Source organism: Mugil cephalus, chromosome 1 (assembly GCF_022458985.1).
Source record: "Mugil cephalus isolate CIBA_MC_2020 chromosome 1, CIBA_Mcephalus_1.1, whole genome shotgun sequence".
NCBI classification, from domain to species: Eukaryota; Metazoa; Chordata; class Actinopteri; order Mugiliformes; family Mugilidae; genus Mugil; species Mugil cephalus.
This window is the reverse complement of record NC_061770.1, coordinates 5,811,617-5,837,545: the sequence shown is the minus strand read 5'-3', so window position 1 is coordinate 5,837,545 and position 25,929 is coordinate 5,811,617. Positions and strand designations below refer to the sequence as shown.

The following is a 25,929-nucleotide window of genomic DNA, read 5'->3' as shown; positions in this document are numbered from 1 at the left end:
TTGTGCTTTCCTTGGCTTCCTCTGAAGATTTTATTAATAATCACTTAAAGTGGGCTGTCAGGTTGTGGAAAAAATCCTTCCTGGTGTTTATCTTTTCTGATTTGTAATATTGATGCAATAAATATTGGGAATCCAATCCATCAAGTTGTTCATAAATTCTTTTTCCTTTTTTTCCAGTAGTGGTCCATAAGAGGATGTTTAATTTCTGATGGATTAAACAGATTCCAGAGGATTTTTATTCAGTGTGTCACTCCTTAAAAGGGATTTATTGATCATTTTAACTGTTGTAAGTTAAAACTTCCAAGTCTATTTTCTAGGTCTCCTTTGTGCCCTGAAACAGTTGATTCATCAGAGAATGGTCCTTCTGTGGTGTCTGGTGTGGGGGGGCTTTAGGTCCTATGTGTTGAGTGGAGGGGCCTCTGTGGATCATCCCACAGACACTTGATCAGTTTGGGATCTAGTGACTTTGGAGGCCAGGTCAACACCTTGTGCTGTTCGTCATGTTTTTTGAGTTGTTCCTAAACTATTTGTGTGTGTGTGTGTGTGTGTCAGGCTGCATCCTGCTGCTGCCATCAAGGAGTGTCATTGATATGGGGTGGGGGTGTCTGGTCTGGTTGAGGTGGGTGGTACAGTAACATCATGATAACGTCCACATGATGCCAGGACCAAAAGTTTGTAAAAGTTGAATTTCCACTAAATGGTTGATGTATAAATTAAATTGATGTATAATTTTAAATTTTTAAAAACTGGGATAGTAATAATCGACAGTAAACACCTACCGGCAATTTTACAGACTGTATAATATTAAATGTTAAAACACACACACACACACAACTTAAGTGAATATTGTACCTACTAAACCTACTAAACATTAGCTCAAACCTCTCACCTGTTCAAGTCGTATCAAGTTTTCGAATTTGGTCCTTTTTCAAGGTTTATCTAGTTAACTACACTACGTCTAATGTGGCACTAAAATGAACCATCATCATAAACAAGTGTTTCCATGGATCAGCCACTCGGACAAGAAAGTTTGGACGTAACAGTTTATTGAAACCATATAAATGGAGGATGTTTGGTCCCCTGGTTTAAAAACAACAGTACAACATTATTCATATCCAGTTATAAGGCTCCAGATTGGAAGCACGGGATCATAAAAGTGTCTGTTTGCAGTTTAACGTGTACATAAGACAGATGAGTTCTCCACACCGACGTTCAGTCAAAAGGAAGTGGTAAATTTCCCCACATGATGGTTTCCATGGCTCGATCAGATCAGTGAAAATAGAAAATTACAAAAGTCAGACGCACAAAAATAAAACGTCTATTCTGTCTCATAACCTCTTGTTTTAAAAATATTTATTACACGGGGTATAATTTTAAATATCTTACATTTAAAAACAAATTTACGGCGGTGACACGCGTTTCCAAAAAAAGTCTACTGTCTTGTAGGAATGGCTTCAAATGTTTTCGACTTTTCAAAGAGGCACCAATGAAGAGCTCAGTAGAGTTCACAGACCACGGCATCAACTTCCTGTAAGAAGGGACGAAGAGAGCATCTAAAAACAACAAAGAAAAGAAGGAACAGTAAGGAGTGTCTGTTGGCCGAGAGCAGAGGATCCAGTTTATACGTCCTCTTCCTCCTCCTCTTCCTCGTAGTATCGGTTCCGTTTGATCATCTCCTCCACGGTCAGCGCCTCCTCTTTATCATCCACCTCCTCGCTGTCGTAGAAGCCCACGTCCTGAGACGACCGGCTGGCCTCCACCTCCCCCTCGGGGGAGGAGATGGCCGTCGGCTCTGTGGGAGACTCCTGATGTTTCTCAGGAGGCATCTCTTCCTCCAACACGCCGCCATCCTCCTCCTCCTCCTCCATCATCTGCTCCTCCTCCTGTTCAGGTCGTCTTGGTGCGAGATGGTCGGTCATGTCCTCGCTCTTCATCTCGCCCTCCTGCTCCTCCTCTCCCGAGCTGGTGTGTACGTCCACGCAGCTGTCTTCGGTGGGAGTCTGGCTGGCGGACGACTGTCCCCCGTGCTGCAGCTCCATGCCGCAGGGTTCGGGGCTGAGCTGTCCGTCGTCCACGGGGGGCGGCGGGCTCCGCTTCCTGGGCTCGGGGGCGCTGTCGGCTTGTGCCGCCAGAGTGAAGGCCATGCTTCGCTCCTTCAGGGAAGAGCTCCGGCGCAGGCAGGGCGAGCCTCGGTCCTGTTCGGCGGGGGAGGACGGGGAGTCCTCCTCCGGGGGCCACTTGGCTCTGATGGACTTGCAGGCTGAGCCGCCGTCTGCGGCGTCTTCGTTGCGGCTCGGCGTGTCCTCCGGCTCGGTGCGCGGTGGCCAGGAAATCTTCAGCCTGCGGGTCTCAGTGGGTCGGTCGCTCTTCTCCGCCGACCCTTGTCCCAGCGCCTCCATGGTGGCCGTCAAGATGTTGACTTTAGCCAGCGGGGAGTCCTCCACGCTGGGGCTGTCCAGGTCCGAAGCCGGGGCCGGGCTCTGGATCTTAGGCTTGGCCTGAGAGTTGGACTGAGGCGAGTTCTCGCCGCTCTCGCCTTTGCCCTCCCACAGCTCTTTGTGGGGCCGGTGGCCGAAGCCCTCGTCGTAGTTCCCCTTGGCCTTGAAGAGCTGGCAGAAGTGCGGCTTGCAGTAGACGTTGTTGTGGAGGGAGGCGTAGTTCGCCAAACTGAAGCCATTAAAAAGAAAAAGGACTTTTTTAGAAACACATTCATTCGTAATGTGTTTTTCTTTTTGTGAGATGAAGAACCACAGCTACTGAAGTCATAGAGCAGGTCTGAATCTCATCCCAAGGTTTTAAAAGGTTAAAAGGATTGTCTTACTCTTTTACTGGAAAACAAAATAAATAAAAACAGACGGATCCGTTTTTAATTAAATCTGTCAGTGTCTGTCATCCAGTTAATAGCTGGATGTTGTCAAGGTACGAACAGATGTAATAATCCTACCCCTACGGCTTTTTCCTGGCCTCTCTACAGATGAAATGTCCCATCAATTAGTACCTTATGAGCCTGTATGTAGATGCATTGTGTCCAGTTTATCGAATACAGAGGAACAACTCAAACCTGCCTGAGGAAATCCAGATGTTAATGTTTGAATCTAACTGCATTTGTTATTTATTACTGGAATTTATGCAAATGTAAATGTTGTAATTAGCTTTACTGGTGTTGTTAGATAAACAACTTTAGGAATAATATGTGAACACAGGTTTTTATTCTGTGATTCTGTGATACACGCCTGAATGCATTAAACTACATGTCCCTCCACGTGACACGTTTGTGCTGCCCTCACCTTAGTTTGGTGTTGCAGTGTGAGCAGCGGAAGCAGGAGCTGTGGTAAACGTGCTGATTTGCCACCAGCCTCTCCAGAGGATAGACGGTCTTCAGGCACGCCACACAGGTCTCCCTCACGGGAAGGCGGAAGTTCTGCACGCACACAGAGTGAATTCATTAATTTTACTAAACACAGAACAGACAAACGATGTAAATGTGGAGCGTTTTCCTGCGAGCACTCACCCTGGGAGTCTTGGCCTGAGGAGACTCTTTCTGATGGGAGGATGCGGGAGTGCCGGGACCAGAGCCTGTGGAGCACAAGATCAGAAAAGGCAGTGAAGCAATGTGACCACTAGAGGGAGACAGGAACTCAGAATAAAGCAGGTCTCCTTGTCTTTTCAAACACCAGCAGAATACACAATAAAAATAAACTTATGTATAGACTTTCTGATTCTATCACCAATAACAGTGTAAATCAAAAGCTGAGATAAAAACTTATTGTCACATGAAAGCTGTTTTACCGTTGTTCTCCGAGGTCAGAGCTCTCCTGCTGTTTGGTTCAGACTCTGGACTCTGAAACAAAAGAAGAAGTGTGAGGAACATAATCGTCTCAAACGGTCACATGTTTAAACAAAGTAGGATTTACACACGAGCCACGCAGAGTAAACAGAAAGTTAATATCATGACCCTCACCCTGTCCAGAGGACTCGGAGGGACATTCTCCTTCTGCTTCACACAGAAACTGTCCAGCTGATCACTCTGAGCGACACACAAGAGACAAGGCAGGAAGTCAGAAACAGAACACATTTCATGTTTAATGTAACGACCGTTTGGCTCCTTTATACTTTCGGTCTCGGCTGACTGGTTTGTCTGTCGGAGGAGCTGTAGCCTCCTTTTTAACTGTGATCAGATGCTTCTTAAAAAAGCGTCGCAGCAGATACTCACACTGACTGAAGTAGTCGGGACTTCCTGTTTAGAGATGGCTGCTTGGTAGAGGGCCATCCTGTCCCGCAGAGGAGTGGAGTCTGCAAGACTTCCATCTGGTAACACACATAACATTGAGAAGTTTAAGGTTGTTATAATAAATGTTTAAACTATTAACCTAAGTGTAGTAATGGTCTTTTCAGCTTGCAAACCCACAAACACTGCACAGATTTGGACCAGATGACTTTTTATTTTAGTTTATTGATCACTGGGCAGGTTAGTTGAATTCTGCACGAGACAAGTTCAAGATTTATGTTTTTCCGACCCATCCCAGTTCAGACGGAGTGCAGAGAGCGCTGGTTGGTCCTGCAGGCTGAGGACGCAAGCACCAGGTCAGGAGTGAGTGTGCGGGGGAAGCGAGCGCTCGTCTCTTCCTGTGTTATCTGAGGCGGTCTGCTGATGACAGCGTTTCAGAGAGCCCTGCGTCTGAGCTTTTCACTTCTGGGAAGGATGTAATCCATCCAGGGGAAGGCAAGGCGACACCCGGCTTTTCGCTGTTTGTGAGACGTATCAGGGAACAATGCTGGCAGTGCAGATGAAATGACCATTATATCAGAGCATGTACTGCCTTTGTCTTTTTACAGTATTTAGTATAAGAGGCCAAGTAAAATTATTTGTGTTATTAGTGGTTAAAATGACTATAAAAGGGGTTGTGTGTGATGTAGCAAGAAACCCTGAACACTTCAATTTTACCATTTTTTCAAGCTCTGAGCTTTATATCACATTAAGGATTTTTTTTATTTACATTCAGAGAAAAAAACAAACAAAAAACAAACCACTTTACACCAAACTGGCTCGATAGCTGCTATATATATGCTCCACTATGCTCCTAGGAAATGGGACCGATCAGTGTTTTAACATCTTGATTCTGCTGCCCTCAAGTTGTCAAACTCTGTTAAACGTCTGTGTAGGGATTAAAGGTAGAGTGCAGGTTTTTCCACATATTAAGGAATGTCAGTTACATTCAAGTCAAACTATACACATACCTTAGACGCCTGGATAATATTCAGCTTTAAGTTAAAAAAAAGAAAGAGTATATCTGATATGTTGCCTTTAAAATAAAATGTTAAACACTGCATTTGGAAACAAGTTTGATGAGCACATGAATCCAAAAACAATGAGCTGAAGGACATTAAAATCCCCCAGTGAAACCAAAGGGCAGCTACATTCCTCTGTGGGCTCATCACAATGAGCAACGCCTTTCACATTACACACATTAATAACAGAAACTATTTATTTCATAAGCTTTTAGTACAAAAGAAAGACAGAAGAATTATTCCTTCGACTTTCTTGAACATTAAAACAATCTGACGTGAGGGGACAGGGGAATGGTGGCCTAACTTTAATAGAGAAAAGTGCAACCTAAAGTTATTATATGTCCCTGGTTCAGGTCCGCTATATTTGTGGTCCATCTTTCTCACCCATCCTGCCTCCTCCCCGCCCCAAAGGAAATCAAAAGACATGTACCTCCTAGCAGCTGGTCCATGTTGGTGGTACCGTTTGTTCCTCTGCCGGTCTGCTCTCTGGATACCTGCAAGATACAAAAATAAATACAGTCAGAAGTGTAGAAAACAAACACACAAGCTAAGAAATATATATGGCAACTAATGCTGTATGCCACACAAACACACAGCCATTTGATGCTCACATGTTTCAGCAGGTTGAGCAAACAGACCGGATCAAAGGGACGAGGGAAAGACAAAGACAAGAGAATCACAGAGGTAAAGAGCAGTGTGTGTGTGTGTGTGTGTGTGTGTGTGTGTGTGTGTGTCCGGTCCAAACCGCTTTAATCCCCTTATGAGCTCAGAGAGACGGAGCGCGAGACGTCTGTCTGCAGCCGGCGGCCAGAAAACAAACTGATCATTTCTCTGTGGTGGTTTTAACTGAAGTTCAGACCTTCACAGAACACGTGCTGAACCCTGACATAGATCAAATGTCTTCAACCGGTTTTAAACACCCAGAGCTGCTTATGCTTATCCTCATGTCAAAGAAACAAACAAAAAAAATCTTTCAATTAAAAAAAACAAAAAACAATCCCTCCTGTTAATGAGATGCGTTAACGGTCAAACCTCTCCTACTGACGCCTACGTCCAACATGAGGCAATGAGTCGCTCATCTCCTGTCACTTAAGATACAGATTACACAACAGGTCAGACAGCGACTACTGTATGACGCTTTTCTCTCAGCTCACAGGCTCCACATTTAGCCTTCAGTCGGCAGGAGCAGTGACCGACTCGCCAACTTCACGGATTAAGATGAAGAAATTCGGAAATCAACATGATTTCGTGTAATAGCTTGTGTCACTATGTTTCTGGCTCATATACCTGATGAGAAGTTTGGCTCAGGCCGTCGGCAGGATACAGCATGTAAAGCTGGAAAAGATTTCCCAACAGAAAACAAAGCTGAGGTGGACGAGTCACAGACAAGTTGATGCTGATTTGTGAAGCGTGTTTCTACGGTTCTTATTGTGTATTTAATAAGAGAAGTGTTGTGATATTTCTCCTATTGTCAGGAAATTCCACGACGGCACCAAACACATTCCTCTCTGCCATAGACTCCGTTGACTGAATAGATTTCAATCAGTGGATCAGTGAGCAACATTATACTAAGACGTCCATTCTTTTCTGTCATTAGGGTGAAAATGGTCACTATAGTTGTACAGTCAGTGCCACGCCTGTGCACAAAATTGTAGCTCAAAGAAATCTCATGTTGTTTGCCACAAACTGTAGTGTCCATCTGTTTCAGGAAATTACTTAAACTCCCATCATCCTTTAAACTACACCAATATACAGTACATTGGTGTATAAAATAACTTTGTATAATTAAAGAAAGTCAAAACTGTGGAGAAGCCGAGTTTAATCTCTAACTTGTACTGTCAATCAATGTATTTTTGGCCACTTGGAGGCAGCAGAAACAACACTGACCTGTCCTCGACTATCAGGCAGTGACAGACTAAGGCAAACACGGAGCAGTGACAGTGAACAAACACAGTAAAGCCGAGGCCCCGTTTTTATAACACGTGGAGTAAACATCAGGTGAGGGGAGTTTCCATGAAGGGCAGAAACAGAAAGATGTTCAAACAAGTGTTTGAGAAGATGAGCACAGCTGGAGTTGAATGAATTCGAAGCTGTCGATAAAGTTCTTCTGTTTTATTTCCAGTAGATTTGACACTACACAGTAGGCATTATGACTTAGTCAAAAGAAAAGTGCTACTGTGATTGGTGTCTTTGGGGGCGTGTAAACGCATGTCTTATCAAAAACAGGACTAACAGACTCAGGAACTCTTTGTTCCTCGTGTCATCAGGCCCTACAACACCGCACTTGGGGGGAGGAGGAAATAGGCCACAGAGGACTGTGTGATATTTGTAATTTAATCTGTTAAGGGTTTATCATTCATTGTACACTGTTTATTTCTCGTTTTGTTAATTTTTTTGTATATAGATGCTGAAAATACAATTTCCTTGAGGGGTCAATCAATCTAAATCTAAGTCCCTGATCAGAAGCATCTCTGTAAATGTGGTCAATGAACTACAAGATGTTAATGCTAATAAGCGGTGAGGGAAGTGCAGTCACATGATTGTTAGTATAAAAATAAAGATTGCAGATACAGGAAGTTTTGCATCTTCAACTTCCTACAACCGGATTCCTACAACTCACAAGAGGAGAGATGACTATCACAGGTGATTTAAGAGGCAGAGGCTCTGCCAAATCTGAGTCAGTGAGTTAGGGGTGAGTCAAATTTATGTCATTAATAAAACAAACTAAATATAAGATTCACTGAATCATCAACTGTGAGCGGGAAAATAAAGCGTCAGGCTGCAAGTTGGGGAATTAAAAAACGGATTCAGCCCCAACAAAAGAAACCGCCATCATCATCATCAGAAGAAGAAGAATGGATCTATTCCCTGGGGTGGATTATCTCCCAGAGACCGAAGGCGCGGCTTTTGTGGGTGGAGGGGGTTGGAGACTGGTTTGCATGTACATGAGGGGGGGTGGTGAACATGTGGGGGTGAGCAGGATGTAAACAAGCTGCGTCTCAGGAGACTGATCAGTGGACCAGACAAAGACACTAGTGCTAATCCTGATACTATTAGAGCGCTCATACAGACAGAACGACTGACTTCAGGTTCCCCTCGTGACCCCACCCTGTCTCTGGACCCACGAAAAAAACAAAACAAAACAAAAACAACACCCAGTGAATGGCAGACAATGCCCTGTTCTTACATTAATCCTCACCAAAACAAAGAGGAGGTAGACACCTACAGCATCACCTACCAGCTCACATTATGAAGCTCAGGAAACACACAATAACACTGTTCAAAGTAACCACACATGAAGTCTATAAAGTGGCCTCTGAGAAGCGGTTTATTACAGGTTCTTTGCAACCGTGTCGCCTAAAAGACGTCTTTCAGACGCAACAAAAACATCCGACGGAAAAAGTAAGTGGCTCCGAGGCCAGACAAAGAAACGCTACATTGATCTGTGAACGAAACACTATAGCTACCTGTGGTGGAGACGAACGGAGAGAAAGAAAGCCACAGTGGAAGATGAAGAGTCAGAGGAGACTGAGGAGAGTGCGGTGGTGCAGCTGAAGCAGCAGGACCAGCAGCTCCGGAGCCGAGAGGCACAGACTGTGGCTAATGGTGAGGGAGATGAGGGGTAGTGCCTCTGGAGATGGTTTTAGGGGAGGGGGAGAAGGGGGAGGAGGAAGGATAGACTGGGTGGGAGTAGGAGAGGCGACAGGGAGCAGGTGTTCCTGGGGGGGATATTCAAAGGGGGGTGGGTGTGGCCGGATGAAGGTGGGGATGACGGCAGGAGGCGAAGCAAAGTGTGCCATGGTGTTACAGACGGGTAAAGGGGGGGATTATTAAAAGCTTTTTTTTTCTTTTTTTTTTTTTTACTGTGTCATGGTCCCCCAGCTTTAGAATAAAAGCGGGCTGAGAGGAGTGATTTAGGACAGGAGGGAGGTGGAGGAGCAGCTGGTGCAGGACGGGAGGGAGGGAGGAAGCATAGATGGGGCAGAGATGGGCTGTGTGGGAGGGAGGAGGGGTCAATTAATTTCAGAGTGCCTCATGATGCATGAGTCCCCACCGAATGGATGAGGGGGGGTTAGATAATGTCCTTTTTATACCGCAGATAAATGCAGTGTCAGCATGTTAAGAATGTATTCATTTAGTTTATTAGCATGCTAGCATTTGTCCCACACAGCCCAAAGGAATGAATGAGTCACTGAAGCTAAAGGCTAGCACAGCTAAAAAAAGAAGAGTGGAGGACTTTAACGATGACAGACGGAGGGAGGGAGGGATGGACGAGAGAGAAAACCACTACGAGGTGGACAGAGAGCAGAAAGTGGACAACGGGGAAGATTGATGAGGTGGAGAGGGAGGGGACTATCCATGGAGACAGTCTGAAGGGTCAGAGTGCAGACAGCTGCTGCATCAAGCCTGCAGGCTGGACATTAATCATCTGCTTGTGAAGGGGAGGGGGGAGCTTTGATGGCCTTGGGGGAGACAGTCTGAAGAGGCTCAGAGTGCAGATCAGCTGTCTGCAGTCATGAGCCTGCCAGGCTGGACTATTACATCATCTGCTCTGTGAAGGGAGGCTCAACAAAGAGGCAGAAGGTCCGGCCAGGCCTATACACTACAGACTATTGTACAAGGCCTGGACACTGTTTCTACAGAGCTGCATAGGTCCTGTATTTCTGCTCGCGGATTTCCCCAAACAATCCCTCCTTTGGAAGGACGACTATGCGACACACAATAAAAGACTGCAATTCCCCGAAACTCCCCGTAGCGCTGATTCATCTCACTTTTTAAAAGCCCACATAGGAGGTGGGGAGGGGTGGAAAAACAGAGTCTTTGTTAATGTTTAGCCGCACGTTTCTCACTTAAGGATTTTAAAACCAAAGTCTATAACACATTATCTGTGAATGAAACCCCTGATGTAAATGATTCCTTTTATGCCCTAGGCAATGTTGTCCAAAAATGATTTAACAAGACTTATTTACACGCCGTTTAAATTACACTAAACTGCAGACAAATACAACATTGTCTGGTTTTATCTGGAGTATAGTAATTACACTTAAGTGCCTTATTGCTGAAACATGAGGAGACTGATACCACACACACGTCTGTACAGTCAATAGGAGGCTCCATTCAATCAGCCACTTATCTTAGCATGGAGGCTGAAAACAGCCAACCACAAAATGACATTTAAATATTCGATATTAATTAAATGAATGAGATGTAACATGTTAATTAGTGAGATACTTAATCACTTTTAGGGTGAGGCTGGTCATTTCTAGCATTTATGCTAAGCTAATTCAGCTAGATGTATATGTGACATCAGTCTTCTTACCCAACTCCAGCAAAACTAAACTAAAAGCAACCAGGAGCTAATTGCTGCAAAAAAAAAAAAGCTTCGTCAAACTGAGTGTCACTAGAAGAAACTCTTTTAGCTGTTCATTTTTTAACAGATGAAAAATCGAATGAAAACGCCTCATGTTTCCACCTCAATCAGAATAACCTTCATGCCCCTTGCAATCTGATCCCTTCCAATGATGAAATGTGATCCAGGGACTGCATAAACTTTAATTATAGCAACTAACATCTGAAATTAACTGACTGGGACGCTGCTATAGCTGAAGGCTAAACCACAAAGAATCCAAATGCTGCCAATTCCAGGTCAGTGGTGTTTTTAAACGCACTGAAACGTCGGAGTCTCAAAGCCTCATAATGACTTTAATGTTCTCTTTCCATCATAAATGAGCTCTCTGTGTCGAGGAAACACAGCATGGCCGTTGTTAACGCGTCACACCTCAAGTATGAGCACTTTACATTTCACATGCCTCGAGCCAATGCATGACTGGACGTTAAATTCCTCCACTTTAATGCTCCACAAATAACAATTAGCTGCCCCAGGAAGCGTGAAGCAGAGATCCTCTCAAGGATGCTTGCTGAGAGGATGTGCAAGCAGCTGAGTGTGTGTGTGTGCGTGTGTTTTGAGAGCAGCGATGTGAGCCCGTACCATGTGACTAGCAGCATGATAGCACTGGAGGGATCTGACCTCAAACTAGAACGAATCATGATCTTGTTTTTGTTTAAGAGGAACTAAAGAGAGTTTCAGACTGTTAACTCACATGTTCTGAAATGAGAGATGCTGCTGATACTCGGCCCAAACTTCTACAAACTTCACAACACTAGATATCACTACAGAGTGACAGTATAACGGTACACCTTCTCTCACATACACACACACACCCCCCTGCTGACAATCAAACAGACCATCAGTCCACAGGACAATCACGCACTCACAACATTTCATAGACTGGAACTTTCACTAAGCTGCACTTTATGCTCAGTTACAAATGCAAAACTTCGTTATGTTCTCATAATGTCAATAAAGACTCTTGAATCTTGAAGCAAACCAAACCGAAACTACGACTAGTTTAATTTTACAGTCTTTAGATCATATTACTCCTTTCCACTCACCACTAAAATTTGCTTGATTTTGTTGCTTTTTATATTGTGGGACACAAATAATGAATCATGATTTATAAATGTAAAATCTTACTCTTAAAAGTAGCATTAATAAAGTTCATTCATTCAAGAGCTACCGGCAATGACGCAGACCCAACCCCAAAACTACTTCAGCGGTCTTTGTTTGATATTACATGTACCTAATAAACTGGCAAATGTTATAAGTATATATGTTGCATTTCATTTTTAAAAGGAGCAATGTGCTACTTGTGTGTGTAAACATGAGGAAGAACAGAAATTGAAAAAAATTGAAAGTTTTACTTGACTGAATAAGTATTTCACTTTATTCGTGTAGTCAAATAAGAGGACAGCGAGTAGAGGGAGACTTGCCTCGTCGTGGTTCTCTCCTTTCTCAAACATCATCTTGAGGCTGTTGAGGGGAACGCTGGGCTTCTCACAGTCAGGAACTTCAGCTGCTGCCGCCTCGTGTCCCTCTGAACCTCTGCTGGGATTCACCTCCATGTCGGTCGGATCCTCGGGATGAGCTTGCTGCCTGAAGCTGGTCTCGGAGTGACCCCGGGTCTCTAGCTCTGCTTCCTGGTCCTGTGAAAGTGAGGCAGAGTTCAGAGTGTCAGGCTGGGTCTGCGTTTGTGACGTGGATGTGGGTTGGGGGCCTGTTGATGGACTGACGTGACAGACGGAAGAGCTGAAGGATGTGGCCTGAGGTTGGGCTCTGTGGCTGAATGAGAGCGACGGCTGCTGCTGCTGTTGTTCCTCCCAGCGCTTCTTTAAAACATTCAGATTCCCACTGCGCAGACTCGAAGACAGAGGTTCCACAACCTGCAGAGAAAATAACCACTCGGCCGTTATTTACAACAATAGTTAGCTGTTACCTTGATTAAACCATCAGGCTGTTATCATTTTTTATTTTTACTTTTGACGAATCTCATGAAACACTTGAAAGAAACACTGACATTATTCAAACAATAGTAAATAAATTGTGCGCTAACTATGGACTAATTTTTTTGGGCGGATTAAGCAGTAAGCATACATGCACGTAGGACTGACTCAAATACTGGTTTCTGATCAACAGCTGAGCTCTAAGGTCCAGAAAAAAAAAGGTATAGGAGAATCTGCACACATGTCCTTAATATCCTAAAAAAGTATAATATTCTTGATCTAGACCGCTATCAAATCTTTATGGATGCCTGTCTTCAGACTTTTAAATGCCCCCCCACCACTAAATGAATTCATCCAGAGAACAAACATTGAAGGACGAAGAACGAGAGCTCTAACTAGAGGTGTCTGTAATGTACCAAGGCGCTGAACTAAATTCTTTCAAATGGTCTTATCTGTAAGAGGAACACATTCCTGGAACAAGTTACCACCACACATGTGACTACTATGTGACAACTACTTACTTTTTAACAAAAACATCTCAAACACTGGTTAAAAATTAATCAGACGTGTACTCGCATAGCCTAAATAGTTTTCTTAATCTGATGCATACTCTCTGGGTTCTTGGTCCGTTATGTTTTTGTTTGTTCTAAATCTGTAGTCGTAATATTGCCTGTTTCGACACTGTCTGTGTGTCCTTTTTGGTTTGTTGTGACATTGTCTGTCTGTGTCTGGTTCTGTTAATTGTTTGTCGTATGATTGTTGTTTTAAAGTCCTCTCTGTCTGTGTTGTGTACCTGCCTTGGCTGAAAATTAGCATTTGTGCTAAGTCTGGCGCATTTACACATCATGACTAACGCATCAGTGTTGATTAATGTGCATTGTCCCAATTCAATAAACTAATAATAATAATTACTGAACAATGAACTGATGATTATAGACTGTATAAATACTGAACCACCTCATTTCTGCCCACAACAGACTTTGCATCAGTGTAACATTTTAAGTTTGAATAAAACATACTGTATGACAAATAGTGAAACTCTTCCTTCACTGTTGACAAGACCAAAGGATATTGCAGGTTAATTAATTACCTGTATAATCACCTTCACCTCTTATCTAAAACTCCAATGTATGTGAGTATACGAGCACATAAGACTTTGAATCACTGAGCAGAAACTCGTTTTCACTCGCAGCCCCACAAACAATCACAACAAACTGTGATGACTCACTCTTTCTAAGGCCTTGGCAGACAAATCTCACATTGAAGGATGCTAGCTGCTTTCTGAATCTGTTTTTAGTTTGCTCAATAAATTCCACCAGTGTTGGACTCATTCTAAAACTGAATGAATCTTAGAAAAAAAAAAAAAAAAAAAAAAAAAAAAAAACACCCAAAAGCTTAAGACAACACTGGTACACAATTATGTTAGCAGTCAAATTCAGGACACTCAGCTGTGGGAGAAGAAGAAAAGACACAAAAAGAAAAAAGAAACTTCTGCACCGAAGACAAAAGAGCTGGTCAGCATGAACATATATAAACCTGGAGCAGCTGGACACACAGCAGGAAGCTAGAAGAGGTGTATTTTTGCCAAAGAGAAGAGTTAAAAACCTGAGAAAGAGGCAGATGACCCGGCCGTCCGGTTGGCGTTGCGTGGCTGTGTAAATGTGTGTGTTGGTGTGTCGGCTGGAAATGCTACAAGCTGTCCCAGATGTGAGAGCCTTGAGAAGTGATCAGAATGAAGCAACGTGAGGTAACCAGCCCACCCCCTACAGCACAGAGGGAAGGAAGGAGGGGAGGAAACAGAGAGGGAGTGAAGGGGGCGAAGGGTGAGGGGCGGGTGAGGGGGAGAAAATCAGAAACAGAGACAGTCAGTGAGGGAAAGAGGGAAAATAAGCCCAGGAAATGAGAAAAAGGTAAAAGGAGAAAGTGCTGGAAACATAACAGGAGGGCAAAAACACACAAGACTAAACCTGGATTAAAACGACATCCAGACGAACTTTCTCGGCTTCTGCAAGATTTTAAAGTCATAGTAAAGTGACACTGCTGATCCAATCCCTAAAATAAACCTTCATTCATTCACACATTAAAAGTATGAAGAGAAGAACTAATGCAACCAAACTTATCTGTGTCTGTGCAGCATTAAGAAAATATGAGTCTACTATCAGCCAAGATTGTGACACGATGTTTGTCATATTGCTTTAGTTCGCTGTTGTTAATTGCCATCAAGAAGTACTCAAAAATGAATCCAGTTTTTAAGTGCCAAAACCTGCATTTCCACTAATGACCACACGAGGCCGACTCCAACAGTGACCTCCACTTCTGCTGTAAAGTTGGACATTTTAACACAAACATGTTTACAACCTGGTACAAAAAAGCTATGTTCAAGCCTCTAGTTATTTTTTATATTCATGACAACTGTACAGAAGCTGTTTAAATTCTATCAAGTCGTAAAGTCATGTATAGTGAAGGGTGTGTTAGCTTGCAGTGAGAGGTGGGTGTCCTCACAGGTCGCTAGATCATGGAAATGTCACTAGTTTAGACCTGGACAGTCTGAGGTTTGAGCAGATGTTAGAGCTCGGTTGAAAGGTAATTATCTCATATATATCTCAGATATTTATGCCTGGACTATAGTAATGAAATAATCTGTAAACCTCTTTTAGTAATTGAAAAAGAAAGCATTAACTTTTGAACAGTTAACTCAGATTCTACATATACTTACTTTATTATACACTAACAGATGTAACTTACTAATAACTTTACTATGATCAAAAAAGAAAAGACAAATCAACAACGCTAGTCACTGAAAAGCACTGCTCTCAGTTACCCAAAACAATGACCGACTGAGTAGATGAACAGTCACTTGATGATTGGAGGAGCAAACAAAAAGCAAATAAAGCACAAAGACTCTCACTCCCTTAATTCCTTTCCTCTCCTCCCCAGAGCAAAGCACAACAGACGTTTAACAAATGGAAAAATCCTTTCTTCAGAGTCATCATTTTAAAAGGTACTTAATATGACATTTTTACTTTTTATATACAAGACTTCCACAGAGGATCTTCACTCTAAGCTCTTTCACTCTAATCCTTCAAAAAGGCAAACTGAGATCTACTCCAGAGTCGAAGGTAAATGACAGAATCAGTTTGAGTGAAACAGAGGAATGACCCCTTTTTTAAACCTTTGTCAAGGCAGAAGTTTTGACGTCACGGTAGGAAAAGCACATGTGGTCGCGTTTCACTTATGGGAGGTCCTGCTTCTGTGCACCTTCACAGTCATGACACTAAATGGAACCGAACCACCATTATTTCCATGCACGCCTTATTCACTTGGACAAATTAAAAGGTTCACTTTATTAGCAGAGACTGAATGTGGATGAATTAGCTAAAGCGTTTCCATTCATTCAGTCTAACAAGCTTTAAGGATATTATCCTTCACATTGTGTTGCTGCCACATACTGAACAGAAACAGCTCTCCTTATAATATCTTACAGCACACGTGGCCCTTACATCTATATTTTGAAATATATGATATTTTGAACTGTCCCTTTGAGTCGAGAAGATTTGTCCATTTCTTCAACCACTGTTACAACACTAAAAAAAAACAGGGCACTCCAACTAGTCTGCAGGAAACAATAAGGTGCTGATAAAGCAGCCTTTTAACCTGGTCTCCCCCCCTTCTGTCCCCACAGAGACACTAAAACAAACGTCCCCACACAGATCGGATGGGACAGAGGTGTCTTGTTACCACTGCGGCATCACAGATGAAAGTGGCTCGCCTAATGTGCTGCTGGAGTGATGAATCAGGAGGGTTTAAGGTTGTTGGAGGCGATACTACTTTCAGTTACTTGACCTATCATTATAGTTTTTTTCTAATTTTGGTTTCTGCAATTAGAGATAATATGAAATAATTGACATAATCCAACTCAGGCAACCGGAATCATCAATAAAAAACAACACGTTGTAGAGGGGAAAAAAAAAAAAAAAAAAAAAAAAAAGGGAAAGTAAAAGTAAAACCAAAGCTCCAGTTTTTTCTGACCTCTCATCTTATTTCACAAAAGTTCAGTGACACTGAACAACTTGTCTCACGGGAACACTGGACTGGTTTCTTTCATGTGTTGAGACACATCCTAACTGCCTTGCAACACAGTAAAACTGACATCTTGACCACTCGACGTGACTGAGAAATAAAGTGAAAGAGTAAAAGCAGAGTAGTCTGAAAGCACAGAGTCGACTCTCATGACAAAACCAGGCTTTGCAGAAATGGCCGTCGGTTGAAAGCTCAATTTGAAATGTTGATATTCGAGAGGACGTATGAGTCCTGTGTAAATATTACTGCAACAATTACTTAAACAAAGGATACTGTGGTTAACAGGAACCAGGGGAGGGGTGTAACATGACAGTAACAACAACATCCTACATGATTACATACATTGTAAATCTGTCCATGTGTCACCACAGTGATTGTCTATACTCCACTACATCACATGTTGTCCTGTTTGTCCTGCGCTGCCTCTTCCTGAAGTTTCTTCCATGATTGTTTTAAATGAACCGAGGCAATTTGTAAACTAATTGTGATGAAGTATTGATTCAGTTGTGCTCCAGCTTGCGTACGAACACTTCCCATACTGGATACGTCACTCACCGTTTTCTTCCTCTCTGCGCTCCCCTCCTCTGCTGCCATCTGGTACCTGTGGAGGAGGAAGACAAGCTGAGAATTTAAGAGCTGTTCACAGCTGCTGCTGCTGCCCTGCCCTTCTTTACACACCCAGGATATTAAGATGAAATGTCCCTGCTCCTCTCCAAGAACATTTGATGATTTCACGTGTCAAAGTAAATCTGGATGGAGGACGTGCAGCCCACAGCAGAGGACACACAGGGAGTGAATGAGTGGACTCAAAAGACAAAGGACTGTCAGTAAAGTTCTGTGGGAAACGCTCCAGATTTCCATTAACTCATAAATGTTTCAATAATAAAAAATAGAATATTTGGCAGAACATTGTCAGGTTGGAGTGACTCACCCAACTTTAATCAGATAAGTTTCAGACGTTAATCTACCAAATATATTCTAAAATGAATCATTTATATTAAAACGATGACAGAAAATGTCCAACAAAAGACAACAGTGTTACTGCCAAGTATGACTGCATAGCCAGGTGTAGACATTTGGATTTTATTATGGGGCTTGTATCAACAGATAGAAAGGAAAAGAAAGTACCTCCGCACACAGCTGGATAGTCCTACAAACTATAATGAGGTGTTTTTTTTTTTTTTTTTTTTAAACAAATTCTGTTAAGTTCCTAGTCAATTTCAACAACATAATTCAATCAATTTCAAAAAGCTTCATCTTGAATTTCATTAATAAGGAGTAAAAACTAAATTCTAGTTTTGTATTTGATTTTTTTAAAAACGGATTTCTCTTCACCTGCGTCTTTGCTTCAATATCATGTTTTATTTCATTTATACACAGTGGTTCACTTTGTCTGGGACTTGAAAGCACTTTGGAAACTCCAGCTTTATATTAAATTGATTTCTAATAGACAATTAATTGCTAAACAAACTGGTTTCAGATTAATGTTTTCTCCATTTAAACGCTAAATGTAGGATGTGATTAACTAATACCATTAACGAAACAACTCATTTGTGCGAATCAACACTGAATACCCCCAAAGTCACAGTTGTGGGAAAGTAAAGTTGGATTCGACAAAGACACTTTTTATTTGGTTGTCCTGTTGTTGCAACAACAACAAAAAAAAAAAGCTATTGATGTTAAATCAACACCACAGAGTCATTAACACTGCATTAAAAACACGTCTGCTTATTCTTTACCCACAGAGGACAATACTGATTCCTAGTGGCAAGATGGAGTCAATGCAGAGAGGAGACGTTCAGCCTACATCCATCTCATCACACAAATGAGCAACTTGATATGAGGTAAAGGGGAAGCCCTGTGTGGTGGAGCACCCCCACGAAGAATTCAGCTCCTTTCTACTCGACTCAGTCTCTGAACCAATAAGTATCACGAGACAAAGTGAAGTGACTTCTTCAGCCTGATAGTGTAGTAATGACACATTTACAGAAAAAAAAAGAGGAAACTGAAAACAGCTGAGTGGCAACAAAGTCGCGAGGAAACTCTTGACCTAATTTCTGATCAGGGACAGAGGTGACAACTGTGTGAAGTGACAGATAAGACAGACGGACTGCTGGTAAATGATTAAACTCATGGTCACGGCTGGGTAGAGGAGAGATACGGCGAGGACGGTCTTACTTGGAAAAGCGCTCGGCGATGGCGTTGTTTTTGCCCCGGGGTGAGACGATGGACAGCTCCTTGGCTGTGACCCTCAGTGACTGCGTCGCCCACTGTCTGCGGCTGAATGGTTCGACCGAGGCCATCTTTGCTTCACGTCCGAGCGTTTCAGGAACACACTCTGAGAGGACACAGACAGAAAGAAGAGTCTTTAGCCAAATAAAATCAAACTGGAGCACTCGGACTGGTGTTGGCTTTGCTTCCTTCTTCTGTGAAGCTGTGCAGCCTTTAAATGAGCAGAAAGAAACACCCTTCCTGTGCATTTAAAATTTTTATAACACTCGCCTCACGCTGCTGCACACTTACTCCTCCTCCTCTTCTGGTTAAACACAGGGTTTTAGATCAGATGAGACAGTGACAGTTTTTTGCATCAGTATAAAACCTCAGCCAGAAATCAATAGGTTTTGTCAGACTACACATTGGACTGTGTAAAAGCTGCAGCAGAGTCACAAAGTCAATAGAGCGCGTCACTCAGCCATTGACCATCTGTTCCCTGTGACACTGCTCTAACTGAGCCCTGAGGCCGACTAGCAGCAGACCAGACAACCGATACTCCTGCACCACACAAAACCCCACTTGTACACACACACACACACACACACACACGCTTTCACAAGACACTCTCACTCACACACATGTCCCTACCTGCTCGCCTCCTATGCTACTTCACAGCCCCGAGGCCTAGGGCGTGCAGTCGCATGTAGCAGCACTGTCCGATTACGATAAATAACTGTCATCTGTGAGTTACATACGCTCCGGGTGAGTTAAACAATGAGGCCAGTGACCGCACAGCCTCGGGGGCTTCGACTCAACGTCACTCAGCAGGTGGCTGTTGTGGGATGTTGCCTAATTAGTGCTGGTTCATTCATTTCTACAACACCACTTCCTTTGTGCTAAGTATTCACCGACACCAGGATTGTTAAAGTAACACCCCAGAAATGGGAGTATTTGTGTGCAAAACAAAATGTGTTCAGTGGTTTGTACAGAGCCTCCCTTAATAGTTTCCTTAATGATCACAGTGTCAAGTCTGTAAAACCTCCCAACTTATTAAATGTGTCAAATGTGACATCCTCACGTGATACACCATCAAAAACGATTCAAGTTACAATAACTTCAGGGAAGTTTATAACTTCAGGGAAGTTTATTCCCTGAATATTTGTTCCAATGTTCTGCTTTATTTCTAGAAGATGTTACTTGAATTAAGGTTCTACCTGGAGACTGTAAGAACTGACTAACATCTACATTATCAGCTAATCAGCAGATCACTTTTTGATTAATGGTATGTTCTCCCAGAGCAATCTGAAGCCTTTAAATAACTTTTTCCTCTGACCAACTAAAAGTCTAAAACATTCATCAGTTAGAGCTAAATGTCTTGACTCCACAGCAACTCAACCTGCTGCTGTCAGTAGGTTGAGATTACAAGCAAAGCAGATGTAAAACTGATACAGTCTATGCAAAGCTGAACTTAACGTCTCAAAGTAAAACTAAAAGAAAAAAAAAAAGTCCAGGAATAAAGTATCACCAAAGAGTTTAAAAGGACCATTTAACATTTACAGACAAAGAAAGTAAAGGACCTAAAGTTCAAAGAAACTCAACATTGTAAAGAAATTCATTCCATTCATTAGGCTTAATTTAATACACCACACAGAAGCAGAGGACTATAACTTCATTCATTTTAAAATAAATCCACCTACTTATTTCAGTCTGGCACGTCTCAGTCTCAGATGTGATCTCCTTCCCTTCTCTTTTCGTTCCTAGGTCGTTTCCACCACAGCTTTTGAGCAGACGGGAAGTAGGAGGAGTCTACCACTCCTATTTAACTCCTCTCAGCCAATAACCAAGCAGCATTCACCTCCACCTGGCAGGTACGAGCCGTCCCTCCCCGTCTAATCAGCAGCACTGTCGGTTTGAGAGGAAGCAACCTGAAGGTATGTGAGAGAGAGGCAAAATGTGGGCGAGTGTTGAACAACATGGCAGACGAGCCACAGGGAGGGAGGGAGGATGGGAGGATGGGGGAGGAAGAGGAGGGGGGGAGAGGGGGAATCCCACCGTGGATTCCTGGAAGCTGAGTGACTCCTGGCTGCCCACTTTCTCACAAGGTCAAGACTGCAGAGGATGTGACTCATTAACAATTTAGGCTGACTCCACTGAAAGGAGGCGAGGGGGAGGAACGCTGCTCCAAAAAAATAGAAAGAAAAATCTTCACTGAACAAGAAGAATGACTGTAAAATGAACACATGCAGGGTTTTAATCTGTTAGACAAAAACACTCGACAACATCAGCTTCAGGAACTATGGAAAATAGGGGTCTCAGTGTTTTTTTGAATGTCTTTGCTGCTGTCTTAGTATTTTTTTTTAACTTTCTAACTAAATATTGACACATTAGGGAGTTTAGGCCGATGGTTAAACTGGGCTCAGATAACAGGGGTTTCATTGCGTCACACTCTTCAGGAGAATCTTAACAGATATTCGTCATGTTAATCTCAAACTTATCTCTACCATCTCTACACACACGGCAAGATTTGAAAATACCCAAAACTCCCACTGCAGGATATCGTTTTGTTTTTTTAGATCAGGTCAGGGAGAAGTGAATGCTCCATTCCATGGAATCTCATGAGGAAATGACTGAGAACAAAACAGACTACAGAGAAACGGCTTGCGGTAAAATCACAACCTTGTGTAAAAACAAAAACAAAAGCAGAAAGCTAAAAGAGTTCGGATGAGAAAACGGTTGGGGAGGCTCCGGCTACATTAGCATGCCAGCTAGTGTTATCCTTATAGACTACGTTTACCGTTGCTTGACAACCAGACACATCAGACGCTTTGCGTTCTTGTAGACTTGTGTTGTGAAAGTACGTACAACATATTTCATCATATTTTACTGAAACTAATGTTGTCATCCAGACTTTAGATCCCACAAGGTCTGGTTCTGGGCCCACTGTTATTTATATTACATATTAATTGTCTTAGACAGAATATTCCAGACTCAGCTTTTCATTTCTAGGTTGACGACACTGTTATTTACTCTTTTGCATCAACCCCTTATAAGACGTTTGCCTTTCTTCAGTATGCATTTGATAGGGCTGTTCTTGTGCTCTATCAAACTTATGCTCAGCTGCTACTGCTACTCAATACTAATGAAACAAAACTTGTGTTTTATAAGACTTAAAGCACAATAAGATCAGCAGTGTCTGAGAAATGGTCACCAAATTGAGTTGGTTTCCACTTTTAAATATCGGTTTTATTAAACTGATCACCAGTTATCTTTTAAGGCACATGCCCAAGATGTCCAAAAGAGATGAAGATTTTCTTTTAAGATTTTAGTCTGAAGTAGAATCAAGTGGAGTCTATCTTTTTACCTTTAACTGATTATGACCGTCTGCTCACCGTCCTCAGATGCCAGATAGCACATATCTCAACGCTCCACACAAACTCACCATTGTGTTTCATCTTATCCTTGTGTGTGCACATTCCTTGTGTAAAATATATACATCATCTACTCAACGCTTTGGTTTTCTGATCCTGTCATATTGAACATCCTACAGTCAAGTCTCATTCAATGTTCATTTGGAGTCATGTTTGTAACATATATCAAAATAGTTGACATCCACTTCAGATCAGTTTCTTATTCTTTCCTCTAGTTTACCACCATGTCTGAGGTGGTACGTCCCACGAGGCCCTCAGGGTTAATTAAACTCCAGCCTCGTGGTGGCCCCGAACACTTTCAGCTGCATCAGTGTCACATCTCTAAAACAGTCTAATCCTAAACACATGATAGCTATGATTCTTTGGAAAGGGCCTGGCGTCATCTCACCTCAGAAATTCCCCAACGACTGAAGGCACGTGGGATTGCATAGAATTTCAAAAGGTTAAAATGTCTTTCATTTTCACCTGCTGAGCTGGAAGGTGATGTGACATTAACTGGAATTTCCTCTTTCCTTTGTAAACAGAAGCACTTAAACAGGAGAAGCCATCCAGTCTCACATCAATAAAACCAGCCCTTTGCCAGGCTGAAACTGACTGATAAGGACGAAGGAAGTACACACAAGTTCATCAAACACTCATCTACACTTCCATCTACATCAAGCAACAGCCGAGTAACATCTGCTATTGGCATACCTTTGTATTCACAGCACACATTAAAGTCTTTCTCTGATGCAAGTATTGGATTCATTTTTTTTCTGATTTATTTAATAATAAACTAAATAAAAATGCTGCTGTTGAAGAAATAACCCACAGGTCAGATCCATGTTTTCAACAGAGCTGCCCACATCCAAACTGGCTTTGCTCATCTTTTCAACCACAACAACTGGTTGTTTTCCTGCGACCATGTTTCTCTGCCTCCTAGAAAGTCGTCACAGGATGGTTTCCCCTATGTAGATCAAACATGCTCAGAAAATGTGCATTTTCTCCAACCAGAGAGAAAACAGATCCAACCAATCTGATCCAGTGTTTACATGGTTATTAGGAGTCAATGCTCCTCTACTGAGCAGATGATCAAACGTTTACACCATCCCCTTCTGATCAGTCTGGTCTGTTCTGATTTAGAGGGTTACATTTCTATTCTGATCATTAGGGGAATACTAGTGTCCATGTAAACGTAACATATGACACACGCATCGCTTCCTTAACCCTCATGATTCTGCCTACAGGTAAAAAGGTGCGAACAGGTGCACACTCATCTATGGCTCTCTGTCAGATATGAAATCATCAGCATAGATCAGTGTCTGTGACGTGACTCATAGTGTCACTAAGAAAGAAAGGATGAGCCCTCTCTTTGTAAGTCTTCAGTTGTCTTGTCAGACATCAGATGACCAGTCCGTCTCATCCTGCGCCCCTTTGTCTGTATCTGGGTTACATTAAATGTAATATTAATTTTATTTACACAGAGAAAAACAAACAGGAAGACAGACTTCACACATGTTTAAGTTTTGTAACACTCTTCCGTGCTGTAATATCTGGATGTGGTTTAAAGGGACACTCCAGGTTTTACACATTACTCTGTCTTTCTTGAACACTGGAAATACCAACAGTGGCGCCAAATGAACTGAGAAAAAAAAAACAACTTTAATGAGGTCACACTTCCTTGAACATTTAATGATGCGTTCATGGCAAGAGGAAAAGCTAAAATCGTGTTAATACCTGACTCTGTGTGTCAACGTAAATCATACAGTTCGAAACCTTTAATCCGATATTCCAAGAAAAGTTTAAACCTCAAATCTTCTGAGACAAGTTTCTAGTAAACAGGTTTATCTGCTCAATTTATTGACTGTAATATTATTGTCAGTGGAATCCTTCTCAGCTCCTTAATTAGGTTGATTTATTTACTGGGTCTAATAATAACATTTATCGTGGATAGATGAGGATACTATTTATGATACGATACAGTCTTATTTGACAATGTTAATGTTGCGAGGATACTTCCTAAAAAGAGTAAAATGTCCAGGTCTGAGAACACAGGGGAATCACCGAGTTTAAACATGTCACCGATAATCAAAGCATTCATTTCAAACAGCGTTGCAGCCACCTCTGGCAGTCTACAAAGTAAACCTGCCCTCTGAGATGAAAGAGATATTATCCTTGGCAACATAATCCAACCTCCTCATTTACTTAAGCCATAAACGAAGCACATGGGGAGGGAACGAGACAGGTTGTCTGATGGTCTGATCAGCCTGAGACAGGTACAACTCAGGTGAGCACTGACTCACAGTCCTGTCTCGACACGAAGACACTAAGACACTAAGCAATGACAAGTCCTGTTTATGCACCTTTCCAGCTCAGTCTGTTGCTTCATTTCTGTGTCAGATGTTTTTTTTACACTCACCTCCGTTAGTTTCTCAGGATTTCACCCTTGCATCACACCCGGCATCCGACCAGGTGACTGAGGAGCAGCGCTCCTTCAATTAACCCTGATTTTCATCAAAGGCAATCAGGTGACTGGTATCCCTCCGCCGAGGGACACGGCACATTAATGCTTGGACTGAGCTGTTGTGCGGTCAAATATAGGCGTCTATTACCATTTGTTTTAAATATCCATTCGCCAATATGACAAGATGAAAAAATAGAGTAGAGTTTTGTTTTATATTTTGTTAACTAAACAAAAATAAAGTAAAAGACGAACTTTATCCTCCAGCAAGGATGGGAAACACTACAATGTTGATACACAAATGAAGCACAAAAATACTGCAGTCAGTACATAAAGGTGTAAAGACTTTATTATTTAATGCATTTAAATGTACATACTGCCAGAAATTATACTACTGAAGTGTCAAAATTAAACAAGGTTAAAAGATCAATGGAAGCAAGAGGAAAGAATATATTACGAAAACAGCTAACATGCACATTTGGCTTCTTTAATAGTAACTTAAATTAAACCACCTGAGACGTTTAAAGGATAAATTAAAAAATCTTTAAGTGAGGAGGTCAGATGCCACGTATTAAAAAGGTGAAAACACAGCTGTAATTATAATCGTTTTGTACAATCTTAATCTTCGAAGGTAATGTTGCTGTCAACAACTGCTGTTACTGTGAGTATGAAGAATAAAGCAGCACACAATTTTAATATATAAGTAGCAGTTACCTCATTCCATTCATTAAATAACATCAAAGAAACATATAATGTTGTTTTTTTTTTTCACAAAGTCACTGTTGAACACTGCTACATTTAAAATGTAATTCTTTTCTAAGTGGCAAAAAAGCAAAAGCCTACTGTGTAATGCTTCACTTGAGCCACTAGATAGCAGGCTCTCTCTCTCCTCTCCGTCTGTCTCCGGCCTCTCCGGTCTCCATGCTTCCTCATACCTGGCAGCCCAGCTACATACTTACATAAGTGTATGTCCAGCAGCTCCACTCTTTCCACTCTTCACCACTATATTTAGCCTGTTTGGCCATTCAGGGAACATTCACACAGGAGCAGATATGAAACTATGCAGGAACGCTGTCAGATAAACACATAAATCCTCCTGAAGTTCTTGTCTGAAGGTAAATTTGGCCACTTGCTATC

The 25,929-nt window shown here is 42.2% G+C and overlaps 1 protein-coding gene across 5 annotated transcripts; it reads right to left on the bottom strand.

Annotated features, from left to right (window-relative positions):
* Positions 1–1,029: 1,029 nt before the first annotated feature.
* lima1a (LIM domain and actin binding 1a) lies at positions 1,030–24,877 on the bottom strand. 5 transcript variants are annotated; one of them, XM_047594516.1, is made up of 14 exons: positions 24,751–24,845; positions 20,977–21,100; positions 20,622–20,849; positions 18,889–19,048; positions 17,266–17,311; positions 12,421–12,570; positions 12,121–12,333; positions 5,720–5,783; positions 4,214–4,308; positions 3,962–4,027; positions 3,790–3,841; positions 3,512–3,576; positions 3,288–3,421; positions 1,030–2,667 (listed from the first exon to the last, which is right to left on the bottom strand). In XM_047594516.1, exons 4-14 carry the CDS (start codon positions 19,011–19,013, stop codon positions 1,620–1,622), a joined length of 2,058 nt encoding a protein of 685 aa, XP_047450472.1. In that variant the 5' UTR covers positions 19,014–19,048; positions 20,622–20,849; positions 20,977–21,100; positions 24,751–24,845; the 3' UTR covers positions 1,030–1,619. The 5 variants fall into 5 exon arrangements, with proteins under 5 accessions (XP_047450472.1, XP_047450447.1, XP_047450455.1 ...); XM_047594491.1 differs by having other exon boundaries at positions 12,121–12,570; positions 24,751–24,850; XM_047594499.1 differs by lacking the exon at positions 20,977–21,100 and having other exon boundaries at positions 12,121–12,570; positions 24,751–24,877.
* Between the last annotated feature and the right edge of the window lie 1,052 nt (positions 24,878–25,929).